This window comes from Oncorhynchus keta, chromosome 19, assembly GCF_023373465.1.
Source record: "Oncorhynchus keta strain PuntledgeMale-10-30-2019 chromosome 19, Oket_V2, whole genome shotgun sequence".
Lineage (NCBI taxonomy): Eukaryota > Metazoa > Chordata > Actinopteri > Salmoniformes > Salmonidae > Oncorhynchus > Oncorhynchus keta.
Window position 1 is genome coordinate 67,714,750 of NC_068439.1, and position 14,865 is coordinate 67,729,614.

General features: G+C 41.4%; 1 protein-coding gene across 4 annotated transcripts; it reads left to right on the plus strand.

Moving 5' to 3' along the window:
- The first annotated feature begins 408 nt into the window (after positions 1-408).
- LOC118398753 (probable G-protein coupled receptor 63) lies at positions 409-11,575 on the plus strand. Of its 4 annotated transcripts, XR_004828679.2 has the most exons (3): positions 409-1,182; positions 11,105-11,201; positions 11,430-11,575. XR_004828679.2 is itself a non-coding variant. In XM_035794415.2 (2 exons), exon 2 carries the CDS (start codon positions 7,963-7,965, stop codon positions 9,220-9,222), a length of 1,260 nt encoding a protein of 419 aa, XP_035650308.1. In that variant the 5' UTR covers positions 409-1,182; positions 7,837-7,962; the 3' UTR covers positions 9,223-9,583. The 4 variants fall into 4 exon arrangements, 3 of the variants coding, with proteins under 3 accessions (XP_035650308.1, XP_035650309.1, XP_035650310.1); XM_035794415.2 differs by lacking the exons at positions 11,105-11,201; positions 11,430-11,575 and adding an exon at positions 7,837-9,583; XM_035794416.2 differs by lacking the exons at positions 11,105-11,201; positions 11,430-11,575 and adding an exon at positions 7,837-9,583 and having other exon boundaries at positions 409-932.
- The last annotated feature ends 3,290 nt before the right edge of the window (positions 11,576-14,865 follow it).

Here is a 14,865-nt window from a genome sequence, read left to right on the forward strand (position 1 = left end):
GGATGTATGCGATCTATTACGTGCACAGTATTTATAATGTCTTTCCAAAGCTTGAATGTGTGAATGACATGCTTGGATTGAGTTATTCACACTTAACAGCTTCTTGGATACTGCTGAGTTCTCTCATCGCTCCTCTCACCATTACTAAGTGTAGTTTCTGAGATGGTGGCAGAGAATAGAGCACTGCTGATACGGAGGCACTAACCTTACTATTATCTATTTAGCGCTGACTTAAAAAAAATATAGTGTAACTTGCACAGCGTTTCCCAAATTAGGGGTTGAGACACCATGTGGGGTCGCCTGATTTGAAAATGGGGTAGTGAGATGTGTAATAAGCAGTTGTAAACAGCTGTAAGTAGCTATTATTAGTGGAACATCTAATGACCAAACATACACTGATTGGAATCTTGTTGTAACATTTTATTTTTCTGAGTGTTTGATGATGATTGTATACAATGTAACAATACAACGCCTATCACACGTGCCCTATAGGCCTAGTCATGCAACCAGACATTTACTCCTCTTTATGGCCATTATCCATTTCAATTGGAGCTCGAGATAATGGGCGTGCCCTAACGGAGGACCGTACCCAATCCTGTCCATACTACTGGATGATGGGACTGTCAGTTAACCGGGATACCGACAGAGGTTTCAGTGACGCAATATTAGAGCCTACGGTGGACCCCGACAGTGACAATCAAAATGATCGCTCTCAGGATAACATAAAGATTAGGGTAGAGCTATAGGAAAGAGTATCAAATGACAGACAATCAACTTGTTCAAAGCCCGTTTTGAGTCATGATTCTGTCTGGTAGGCCATTAGGCCAATCCAGCCGTTTTTTTATTTTGCTGCGAAATCAATTCCTTGCTAAACAAAGCTGTAACGATATGCGGAGGAGCTACATTTTACTTCACTGCTTTTGTTGAATTGTGTAGGTGGCATTCGCCGTTTGTCGCTCTGTAAACAATATTATTTGATTAGACGTGTTAATTAACGTGCAATTAGAGATGAATTACACCTCGAATATGTAGTTGTGACGTGACTTCGAGGAATTACAAAAACCATCTGGACAGCGAGATGGATCAACAGAAAGACTATATGAAACAAGCAGCGTGAAAGGGTCTGTCTTAACTGAAACCCAATAACGATATTGGTCAACCTGAGACTTTGGAAGGAAAAAGGTAATTTAACTTTTTCTAGACCGAGGATAATATAATCGAAATAAATACTTACTGAAAAGTGGTTTCAGTTAATACAATGCAAACATTTTAAAACAATTATGTTTTATTAAATTAATATTAGGCTATCATCAAACAAGCATAATAATAATAATACTGTTATCAAAAATAACCAAGTAGGCTTATAATTTTAATTTGTATGGGTTTGTTTCAGTGTCTGTATATCGCAGAATGTATAGGCTATGAAACTCTATAGCCTCACAATCAATAATTTCCTGTGATGAGATACTATTTTAATAGGCCGGCAGATAATGGCTGACTGTAGGCTATTGCAGAAAATGCATCAAAAGGAACGTTTATACATTTTAATCACGTCGTTTAATCACTAATTTCTACACCTCTTACCATGTTAATGTGGACTACTATTATTTGTAACTTTACAACTGTATGAATTACTATGAATTTATGATGTTTTATTTCCCCATTTGATAACTGAACAACATTATCCAGCTCAGAAACATATGTGTAATTCAAATTCCTATTTAGACACTCCAAAAGATAAACGCAATTTCCATTAACTGTATGGTTAGCAGCATAACGTTTGCGTCTCCTAGACTCATCTAAGGCTTTATAAGGACCATATGATACATCGACATGATCATTTGCAGTGGTTAATGAAAGCCTCAACATTGTTTTGAAAGAGATACAAAGCATTCAGGCCTAGTGGCTGGCAGCAGGTCCCTGTTGCTAGGTTCCACAACTACTCAACATGCAGTGTTATCATTGACTTGCAAGGTACCAGGCAGTTCCTTCTTACCAGTTACTATGGTTTCTGTGGATATGTACAGTACCAGTCAAAGGTCTGGACACACCATTCCAGGATTTTTCTTTATTTTTACTATTTTCTACATTGTAGAATAATAGTGAAGACATCAACACTATGAAATAACACATATGGAATCATATAGTAACTAAAAAAGTGTTAAACAAATCTAAATATATTTTATATTTGAGATTCTTCAAATAGCCACCCTTTGCCTCGATGACAGCTTTGCACACTTTTGGCATTCCCTCAACCAGCTTCATGAGGTAATAACCTGAAATGCATTTCAATTAATTAGGTGTGCCTTTTTAAAAGTTAATTTGTGGAATTTCTTTCTTTAATGCGTTTGAGCCAATCAGTTGTGTTGTGACATGGTTCGGGTGGTAAACAAAAGATGGTATTTTGCCAAATAGGGCTAAGTCCATATTATGGCAAGAACCGCTCAAATAAGCAGAGAGAAATAACAGTAATAACAGAGGAGACTGCGTGAATCAGGCCTTCATGGTCGAATTGCTGCAAAGAAACCACTACTGAAGGACACCAATAAGAAGAAGAGACTTGCTTTGGCCAAGAAACACGAGCAATGGACATTAGACCAGGGGAATTATGTCCTTTGGTCTGATGAGTCCAAATTTGACATTATTGGTTTCAACCTCCGTATCTTTGTGAGACACAGAGTAGGTGAACGGATGGTCTCTGCGTAAAGCATGGAGGAGGAGGTGTGATGGTGCTTCGCTGGTGACAAGGCACACTTAACCAACATGGCTACCACAGCATTCTGCAGCGATACGCCATCCTATCTGGTTTGCGCTTAGTGGGACTATCATTTGTTTTTCAACAGGACAATGACCCAAAATACACCTCCAGACTGTGTAAGCACTATTTGACCAAGAAGGAGAGTGATGGAGTGATGCATCAGATGACCTGGCCTCCACAATCACCTGACCTCAACCCAATTGAGATAGTTTGAGATGAGTTGGACTGCAGAGTGAAGGAAAAGCAGTTAACAAGTGCTCAGCATATGTGGGAACTCCTTCAAGACTGTTGGAAAGTATTCCTCATGAAGCTGGCTGAGAAAAAGCCACAAGTGTGCAAAGCTGTCATCAAGGCAAAGGGTGGCTACATTGAAGAATCTAAAATCCATTTAGATTTGTTTAACACTTTTTTGGTTACTACATGATTCCATATGTTTTATTTCATAGTTTTGACAGTTGCATCAGCTGCATCCTGAAACAGTCTTATTCTACAATGTAGAAAATAGTAAAAATAAAGAAAAACCCTTGAATGAGTAGGTGTGTCCAAACTTTTGAATGGTACTGTACATGTACTCTAATCTCTTTCTAGCTCTTCCATCATATGCTTTAAATGACTATATTCTGCTGAATATCTGAAAATGGAAGAATACTGGCCTAACCACCAATTCATGTTTATTCTATTTGAAAGTGGTCATTATGTAGAAACAACATTGTTTCCACGTTACTTCAATGAAATAATGTGGAATAGATGTTGAATTGATGCTTGTGCCCAGTGGGAATTAGAATATAAGACTGCTACACAGTGCAGAATTGGTGCGACTGTATCTATCAACAATGCCTGCCATAATATCCTCATGAGGAGAGCAGAGCATGATGATCAATCAGTGTCAGTGATAGGAGGCAGACCTAGATTTCAGTCTGAGCTTTGTTTGCACACATCCTTTCGGTCTTAATCAGAATATAGCACACAACCACCAGTCATTGTATTATCACCTAATAATACATATGTTCCTGTTCTATTCTGGCTAGCCAGTTTATCTCATTAATTAACCATTTTACTCTCTCCCTTGGTGTGGTGAGGTGACTGACAATTCTATTGATGCATAATGGTAAATAGATAGAATTTGCCTCAAGGTTTCAGTCTAGCAACAGCCATCACACAATAATATCCTCCGTGCAGTGTACAAATTAATGTTAATGTAGAAAAAAAGCAGGCCAATTTACATTTTCCTGCAAGTTATTTAAAAGGCCTTGAATCCGCTTTATCACTTTGAATGTATCACTTTGTGTGTTCAACCCACATGGAATGACTAAAAATAGAAATGAGAGAGAGAGCACATTTGAAAGTGCTGCAGGAATGTTAGAAAATCACACTTAACAGAGGCTTTATGCCTCGATCACACGTGCAGCGTTATTGCGCAAAATGGTACACAGCATCATCTGGATGTGTGCAACAAAAGTTCAACATTCACTGTCAAGCCGTCTACGCATACAGTTTGATGCATGTGTTCAATAAATCCAACGTATACACCACACAGAACGCACTGCAACTGCCTCTGTAATGCAATGCTGCAAGGCAAACACAACCTTCCATTGGAAATGAATGTACTTTTGGTGTACCAAAATGCAGTTGGTGTGATCGAGGTGTTACTCCTCGACAATTAATGTTTTTTTATGGTCTCTGGAAAAACACATGCTTAGGAGATCTTATGTTTTCTTCTATGACATCATATTCATCAGCAAATTACACTATGAATTTTAAAGCATATATATAATCAAACCACACTGCTAACCTTAGTGCCTGACCCTAACCTTAAATGAAGACCAAAAAGCACATTTTTCTTTTCATACATTTTTACAATATGGCCAATTTAGACTTTGCACTCAGTTCTGCCTCCAGGACAAGATTCATGACAATAAACGTCAACCTGAAATATGTCATACATTTTTTTAAAGATCTCCCAAACCTGTGTTAAACACCGAAAATAAGGTCTGAGGTTTTCCCAAAACCCCATTCTTTCACAATGAATTCCCCCCATATGAATGGCTGAATGAACCAGAGGTTTCATTTCCATTTTATAGTACTACAAGCTGGTGAGCTCTATGGATGGAACTGCTTATAGTTTGGCAGTTACAACATTTTCTGTTTGAGGTTTGCTGTGGAGCCATTCTAAATGATACCAGCCTGTCTAAAATAACAGTATCCAATGTTTATATAAGCGATAGGCCTTTTTTACCAACAAGTAGTCTTAGCCTTATCTAAATAAAGTACGGGAGAGTGGGGTCAGTTGAACCAAGGTATGATGTGCCACCCATGTTTCTAGGAAAGTATACCAAATATTTAGGAAGAGGTCATCATTTCATGGAGTCTGAAGGTATAAACCACATGGAAAAGGTGGTAAGCAAGTTTGGTCCAAAAAACAGATTTTCACCAAGTCAAATGAATTTGTTGTGTTAGAGGTTTCATGATGCTTTTATCTAAACCAAAGTAGATCATTTAAATATTGTTCTATACATAATTTGGGGTCTATATAAGCTACAATATGAGGTCCTAAACCTAGCATGAAAGTCCACCCTTGTAGCTGTGTGAGCTAATATAGTCAAAATGTTTTCCTTTGGACAGTTGAGCCAATGGCCATGGAGTAAGTTTAGGATATGGCAAGTTGACCAAATGTAAGTGTTTTCTTCCCAGGTGTAATGCAAGGCATTAATCGCAGGAATACGACGTCAAATCAAATTTTATTTGTCACGCGCCGAATACAACAGGTGTACCTTATAGTGAAATGCTTACTTGCAAGCCCTTTAAACAACAATGAAGTTTGAAGAAAATACCTAAAAAAGGTAGTGGAATAATAACAAATGACTAAAGAGCAGCAGTTAAATAACAATAGTGAGGCTATATTCAGGGGGTACCGGTACAGAGTCAATGTGCAGGGGAGTGTTATGGCTTGGGGGTAGAAGCTGTTTAGAAGCCTCTCGGACCTAGACCTGGCGACCCGGAACCACTTGCCGTGCAGTAGCAGAGAGAACAGTCTATGAATAGGGTGGCTGGAGTCTTTGACAATTTTCAGGGCCTTCCTCTGACACCGCCTGGGGTAAAGGTCCTGGATGGCAGGAAGCTTGGCCCCGGTGATGTAATGGGCCGTACACAATACCCTCTGTAGGATGCTCTCGATGGTGCAGCTGTAAAACCTTTGGAGGATCTGAGGACCCATGCCAAATATTTTCAGTCTCCTGAGGGGGTATAGGTTTTGTTGTGCCCTCTTCACGACTGTCTTGATGTGCTTGGACCATGCTAGTTTGTTGGTGATGTGGATGCAAAGGAACTTGAAGCTCTCAACCTGATCCACTACAGTCCCGTCGATGAGAATGGGGGCGTGCTTGGTCCTCCTTTTCCTGTAGTCCACAATCATCTACTTTGTCATGATCACTTTGAGGGAGAGGTTGTTGTCCCTGCACCACGCGGTCAGTCTCTGACCTTCTACCTATAGACTATCTCATTGTTGGCCAGCATCTCCGAGTCACCTCTTCACTGTTGACGTTGAGGCAGGTACTATTTAATAAAGCTGCCAGTTGAGGACACGTGAGGCATCTGTTTCTCAAACTAGACACTAATGTACTTGTCCTCTTGCTCAGTTGTGCACCGGGGCCTCCCACTCCTCTTCTATTCTGGTTAGAGACAGTTTGCGCTGTTCTGTGAAGGGAGTAATACAATGTTGTACGAGATCTTCAGTTTCTTGGCAATTTCTCGCATGGAATAGCCTTCATTTCTCAGAACAAGAATGGACTGATGAGTTTCAGAAGAAAGTACTTTGTTTCTGGCCATTTTGAGCCTGTAATCGAACACACAAATGCTGATGCTCCAGATACTCAACTAGTCTAAACACCAGTTTTATTGCTTCTTTAATCAAGACAACGGTTTTCAGCCGTGCTAACATAATCACAAAAGTGTTTTCTAACGATCAATTAGCCTTTTAAAATGATAAACTTGGATTAGCTAACACAACGTGCCATTGGAACACAGGAGTGATGGTTGCTGATAATGAGCCTCTATACGCCTATGTAGATATTCCATTTTTTAAAAAATATGCAGTTTCCAGCTACAATAGTCATTTACAACATTAACAATGTTTATACTGTATTTCTGATCAATTTGATGTTATTTTACATTTTCTTTTCATTCCAAAACAAGGACATTTCTCAGTGACCCCAAGCTTTTGAATGGTAGTGTATGCAGATATCTTTGTTAGAAATAATAATGTATTTCCCTTGACGGAGTGATGCTGAATATAAAACACTCAATTTACCCCACTCTCCCCCATGTAGGCTAGGCATTCTAACATCTGTAAAACACACTTCTTCTGGGAAAATAAATTACCTGTGGCATTAAAGGGATACATAAATACGCAAAAAATCTCATTAAATCTTTAAATTCATTCTGTACACCAGTTCCACCAGCTGATTGGCAGAGTTGAAGTGGAGTTACCTCCAAATGGAAACCTAAAAATGAGAGACAACAACTGTTATGTTAGTGTTGGGGAGGCCATGTTGTTTATAGGGAAGTGCAGTATATACTGAGGATGAAGAGGAGTGTGGCAAGTACAGGGAAGATCCTTGCCAGTCCCATATGAAGTTGGTAGCTTTTTGCAGTTTTAATGTCTTCTCTGTGCCCTGTGTGCAGTGTCAGGGTAGGATTTTGCTGACTGACTTTTCCCCACAAGGGCCTTCCCTCCCGTCCAACACTGAATGGATTAGAGGCTTTAGTGTCTCATTCACTGTAACACCGAGGGGATTTGGAGGGAAAGGATGTTATCTCAATCTCTGTTGATCTCCTTTCAAAGTGCCTAATCATGGAGACAGTGAATTACGTGCAGACCAATGTGTATATGAACGTTTCAGTTTGACAAATGCATTGAAAGAAGTCATTTAATTTTATACATAATATTGTCTTTTGAGGAATGCAACATTTTAAAACAAAGAATACCCATTTTAAATGTATTATTATTATGGAAAAACAGACAAAGCTATTTAGACATTTATGTTTCTGTGTTGCCTCCATTTCCCTCTCCGTCTCCCCAGGATCTCTCCTTCATGCTAAGATGCTGGCTTCTTCAGGACTAAGAAATGCATCAGAGGTATCATGTTTGGCGAGAGAAGAGCTCCAGTAACGATGCCTAAACCCAAGCCTGCACCCCTTGGGGAAGAATGGTTTACTCCACTGTCGTTCCCCCTGTGGAGGCAGGGGAGTCCAACAACGCCAGCCTCTGCTGCCTCGTCATGAGGCTGCTGAACCTCTCTGACCACCTCCTCCAGGGCCAGCCTGACATGGAAGACATGTCCATGCAAAACAGCTCCAATGTCATCTCCTGGTCACCTCTGGACCTGGTCACAGTCACGCCAACATCTGAGGCCCAGGATAGTGTGCAGGGCGTCAGCCTGCCCCTCCAGGTGTTCTTCTGCATGGCCATGGTCTCCATCCTGCTGGTGGCCTTCCTGGGGAACGTGGTGGTGGTTCTGATGGTCTACCAGCGCGCTGCCATGCGATCCGCCATCAACATCCTATTGGCCAGCCTGGCCTTCGCAGACATGATGCTGGCTGTCCTCAACATGCCCTTCGCCCTGGTTACTGTGGTGACCACACGCTGGATTTTCGGGGATGTTTTCTGCCGAGTGTCGGCAATGTTCTTCTGGCTCTTTGCCATAGAGGGCATGGCTATCCTGCTTATAATAAGCATAGATCGGTTCCTGATCATAGTCCAGAAACAGGACAAGTTGAGTCCCCACAGAGCCAAAGTGTTCATAGTCATCACTTGGACTCTCTCCTTCTGTTTCTCTTTCCCACTTGCCATAGGTCACCCTTCTCTCCAGATCCCCTCTAGAGCTCCACAGTGTGTTTTTGGCTACACCAGCGAGCCGGGGTACCTCGCCTACGTATTGCTCCTCATGATGGCCTTCTTCTTCATCCCCTTCATGGTCATGTTGTACACTTTCATGGGGATCCTGAACACCATCCGGCACAACGCTGTGCGCATCCACAGCCACCCGGACAGCATCTGCCTTAGTCAGGCCAGCAAGCTGGGCCTCATGAGCCTGCAGAGGCCCTTCCAAATGAACATAGACATGAGCTTCAAGACACGTGCCTTCACCACCATACTCATCCTCTTCTCGGTGTTCACCATGTGCTGGGCGCCCTTCACCGCCTACAGCTTGGTTTCCACCTTCAGCAGCCCCTTCTACCACAAGGACAACTTCTTTGAAGTCAGCACCTGGCTCCTTTGGTTGTGCTACCTCAAGTCGGCCCTCAATCCTCTCATTTACTACTGGCGGATCAAGAAGTTCCGCGATGCCTGCCTTGACCTGATGCCCAAGTACTTCAAGTTTCTCCCTCAGCTGCCCGGCCACACGAAGCGGCGGATCCGACCCAGCGCTGTGTATGTGTGTGGGGAGCATCGCTCTGTGGTCTGACTTGGAGGACACAGACTTCACTGCCATGTAGGTTTTGTTCGACCATTTATCCAATTTGCTCGCACTAGTCAAATTCATGAGGAGTTGTGATTGCTGTTTCGACAAGGACAGTATATTTTAGCTGTGTTGAATTTGTTTACAAAGCATGTACATTAACTGCTTCTGTGGTTTTGATTATGGTGAAAGGCAGCCAGGCTATTACATTTTTTTCATTGATATTTCTGTTTGATTGTTTTGTGCCTAATAATTAGTCTATGCCAGTCAGAATGCTGCTACATCTGCTGAAAATGTGCTATTTCAGTGTACTGCACTTAGGCCTCTCTTGAATGTAATAAAACATTAACATTTCTTACCATGTTAATACAGTCTTTGGCATTTACTTCTGGTTTGGTTTACTTCTTTATAACGCATGTTAGATTTTTGACTTATACTGTACTTCTGCAATTATACTATGGTTTACACACATCATAAAAAAGGCAATGAAATGAAAAAAGTTCCTTAGCAACCCACAAATGTTTGTATTTTTTTGTTGCTGCAGTCTATTTGTTTAGATTGACTCAACTTGGCCTTGAATCCTATTTGTGTTTAATGTACCATGCACTCTAGAGACGCATTACACCAGGGTTTGCCAAATGGTGGCCTGCGTGCAGTTTTATTTGGCCCCCAAAATAAATAACCCTAACCCTAACCCCCATTTAATAATTTCATTGTTGTGCATAAAAGACTAAGAACCTCAGAAAATCAGCTCCCAGAGATTTTCATTTTGGATATCTGTTCGTAAGTATTCCCACGCATGGCGTGATCGAATACAAATGTATGCAAGGTTAGAAATTATGTTTTAGTCTAATATTATATGTGCGTGTGGTCAATTTGCAGTCTACAAATGATTTGTAATTATTTTCTGTCTCCCTGATCATCCGCTCAAGAAAATAATTGGCCCAAGGCACATCTCTGCATCACCCAGTGGTGTCTCTTTCCTGTCAGCCCCTCCACTGAGTGGCTACACACGTGAAACGTTTCCACAGTGCATTTATGCATGATCTCACCATACACTTATTTCCATAAGTCCGCCTTCATCTTGGCTATTGATATTAGCTACACACTTCAATGTTGCATTGGTCACACCGCTTATAAAACAGTGTTGAATATGGTAATGGTATATTGCCAGTCAGTCATGTCTGATGCCTGGACTATTTGAAGGTGTTTATGCACAAGGTTCTGTTTGATATGCTAACAGGTTTTAGTGGAATTCTCCTGATGTATTTAACATTCAACTGGGTTAGATAGTAATAGGTAAACAGCTCATTTCTGTTAATACGAACTTAAATTACAAAAGCAAAAGGTCATCTCTGCAAACACATTTGGGTCATGGTCCCAGGCATTGTAGTCTAAAACGGAAGCCAGACTCTGAAAGGTCAACGGGTTGATTTCCAATGTGGACATTTAGCCTCAAAGAGACGTTGGCCTCTGCAACCCTTTGTAGCTGGGCCAGGTGAATTTAGATACATTCAAAAGAACATAGTTGTACCAAGGCGATTCTTTTCAGCTTGAAGAATATAAGGGATGGTGTTCTTAAATCAGCTTCCTCTCTGGAATTCATTATTCTGCCAGCAGTGACTAATGAGCGTGCTAAGGGCTTTCAAGCTCACTATAAATCATAGCTCCGAGCACTATTACTAAGCAACAGCTACTTTGGGGGTGTCTCAAGAGAAGGTGGATCTAATATTGTTCAGTAAAAGGTGTTTCTTCCTCTTAAGGAGCCTTGTGTTTAAATAACATGCATTATAGAATGTGTTGAACATAACACGAATGATATCCAATTATATGGGCAATAAATGGTATGTGATGTGTGCCATGACCTGATTATTCTATGATGTTGCAGTTGCTCCTGTGGACTGTCTACTAGCAAGATCCGCAAAAAAAATATTTCCTGGAAACACATTGCCCATGCACCCTTGAGTCATCCCGTCAGCTCTAAGGTAATGAGCCTGAAGCTCTTCTTGTGTACAGGTGTATTCTATGGAGTCAATTTGAGGACTAAATGATTTGACTTCAAACTATAAAAACCATAAACGAAAATAATAATTGTTAGCAAATGGAGAAGAAATGTGTGTTGAGATCAAAACCTCCAAAATGCTAACAAAAATATAATATTCAGCAATTGTCACGTTTGTTTGATCAAATATCTTGTTCTTGCAACTGAAAAGCGATGGCGAGTAACAAGAGAAAGGAGATGGACGGCCGGTGTAAAGCGATGGCGAGCAACAAGAGAAAGGAGATGGACGGCCGGTGGAAAGCGATGGCGAGCAACAAGAGAAAGGAGATGGACGGCCGATGGAAAGCGATGGCGAGCAACAAGAGAAAGGAGATGGACGGCCGATGGAAAAGCGATGGCGAGCAACAAGAGAAAGGAGATGGACGGCCGATGGAAAGCGATGGCGAGCAACAAGAGAAAGGAGATGGACGGCCGATGAAAAGCGATGGCGAGCAACAAGAGAAAGGAGATGGACGGCCGATGGAAAGCGATGGCGAGCAACAAGAGAAAGGAGATGGACGGCCGATGGAAAGCGATGGCGAGCAACAAGAGAAAGGAGATGGACGGCCTTTGAACAGAGATGAAGGGTGGTCCACTGACTTGATTACTAGAGTAGGGGCTAAAGATACAAAATCCACTGAAACCTTGGACTGGGGAGAAAAGAAATGACAGTTAACTTTCGTGCTTGGGCCCAAGCTCTACGTCATGCACATAGCTCATCCAGCTTGAGCTCTTGCTTGTTTCCATGGCAATCGGAGGCACTTGCCTGTGGATAGACTTGTGTCTATTCACAGAGTATGTCATGTGTCCCTCCTCAGGCGGGTCTATGTGAAAACCACCCAAGACAGACTCCCTCATCTCTGTGGTGGCGTACTGTCAGTCAAGTAGACCTATAGCAGTCAGGTGTTAGACTGCAACACAGATGATCTGCAGCGATCAGAAATAAATACTATGCAGCTAGAACCTGTAGGTTCTATTACATTGCTTGCATCCATCCTTAATCATCAGATCAGTGTAGATGAAGGAAAGGAAGACACTTTACAATATTGAGATGCACCCACCATCTCTACAGTATGCTGCCAGTGGCTTTACTAAAGTTCAGCTGACAGACAACTACCATATGGTAGAAAATGGAGCAGGTCTAGGCGGACCTTACTAAAAACCCATGAAGAAAAGCATTTTATAATCATGTTTCTTCTATTACAGCGGTCTACATTCGGTTCAGTCTAAAAATGTATCATTCAGCAATCTATATGTGTAGAACGTTGATTACTACCTTTCAGTTAAATATCCCCTTTGGCATTCCCCTTTGAAAGCAGCAAATCTCGTTCCATCTGGCACACACAATCCAGATAATGTAACATTATCCAAGCCACTCACTCAACCGTTCACATGGTACCATGATGGGGGGATAAAAATGATATAATTTACTTCTGGCATAGTCTAAAGACAAAATCCTTTACAGATTTCAGTCTATTTTGCTGTTCAATATTAGGGAATACTCCCCTCTCACGGTGGTGATGATTATAATATTGTGCATTAGGAAGTCATGAGGCAAAAACGTAAGAGACAAATCGAAATTGACTGGGGGATGGGTGGTCCAAAATAGGGGAGGGTTATCAAACTATTTTTGTTTGCTTTGGGAGGGTTGTGTGTTTTTTTGAGGGGGGGGGGGTACATTTGTGCTTCTGCTCGTATTTTCACTCTTAAAAAATGGCTTGACTTACTTGATATTACACTAATAAAAAGTTTAGAAAACGTTTGTGAAGGTTTGGTATGGCTTTAGCTACTGCAGGCCTATGATATGAAGGCAGTGTGCCACGGCGCTACAACTAACTTTGACAGTTTAACTTGAGGTGAGGAAGACTTGTTCAGGCCTACCAGAGTTACTCCTATAATTTAAGAATATGATTCTCTTTATACAAAATATTCAGACCAAAAATTTACAAATTACCCTCCTTCTGCATCTGTGTCGTAGCATGCCACCAGCATATCTCTCTAGGGTTAGGAAAGTATTCAGACCCCTTCAACTTTTCCACATTTTGCTACAGCATTATTCTAAAATAAATTAAATCATTTCCCCCCCTCAATCTACACACCATACTCCATAATGACAAAGCAAAAATATTTTTCTGATATTTTTGCACATTTATTTAAAAAATAAATAAAACAAATATACATTTACATAAATTGGAAGGTGAACCTTGACCCCAGTCTGAAGTCCTGAGCGCTTTGAAGCATAGAGTTCCGAGATGGGATTGTGTCGAGGCACAGAACTGGCGAATAGTACCAAAAGAATTCTGAGGCATTGAAGGTCCAAGAACACAGAGGCCGCCATCATTCTTAAATGGAAGAAGTTTGGAACCACCAAGACTCTTCCTAGAGCTGGCCATCCAGCCAAACTGAGCAATCGAGGGAGAAGGAACCCGATGATCACTCTGACAGAGCAGTTCCTCTGTGGAGATGGGAGAAGCTTCCAGAAGGACAACCATCTCTGCAGCACTCCACCAATCAGGCTTTTATGGTAGGGTGGCCAGATGGAAGACACTCCACAGTAAAAAGCACATGACAGCCGACTTGGAGTTTGCCAAAATGCACCTAAAGGACTCTCAGACCATGAGAAAAAAGATTATCTCGTCTGATGAACCCAAGATTGAACTCTTTGGCCTGAATGCCAAGCGTCACATCTGGAGGAAACCAGGCACCATCCCTATGGTGAAGCATGGTGGTGGCAGCATCATGCTGTGTGGACGGTCTTCAGGGGCAGAGACTGTGAGACTAGTCAGGATTGAGGGAAAAATGAAAGGAGCAAAGTAGAGAGATCCTTGATGAAAACTGCTCCAGAGCGACTGGGGCGAAGGTTCACCTTCCAACAGGATGACCCTAAGCACACAGCAAAGATAACGCAGGAGTGGCTTCGGGACAAGTCTGAATGTCCCTGAGTTGCCCAGCCAGAGTCCGGACTTGAACCCAATTGAACATCTCTGGAGAGACCTGAAAATAGCTGTGCAGCGACACTACCCATCCAACCTAACCGAGCTTGAGAGGATATGCAAAATACAGGTGTGCCAAGCTTGTAGCGTCATACCCAAGAAGACTCTGCTTCACTAAAGTCTGAATACTTATGGGTCTGAATACCTATGTAAATGTGATAGTCTTTTTGCTTTGTCATTATGGGGTATTGTTTGTAGAATGATGAGGGATACTTTTTTTAATACATTTTTGAATAAGTCTGTAAACATAAAGTGTCGATATGTAAAGGGTCTGAATTCTTTCCGAATGCACTGTATGTATTTGTTTTTACTGACAAATAAAAATCAACCAATCCAAACTGTGCCACAGCCAATTGATGAATGGAAAGAGACATCTGTTACAAAACACAAAAAAGTTGAATGACATTCTGAGATTGTTGAGCCAAGCCTTCAATACTGGGTAAGCCTACAAGATAGGGAGGGATGTATTTTCTGTTTGTTGAGCTTGACAGTCTATTTATTGTGGTGTTGTAAATGCAAACCATAATATTAAAGTGCCCAGTCAGTATGCTTTGTTTATTGGTTGTATGGTGCATTGACATTTGTTACATATATTTTATATAATTATAAATATGC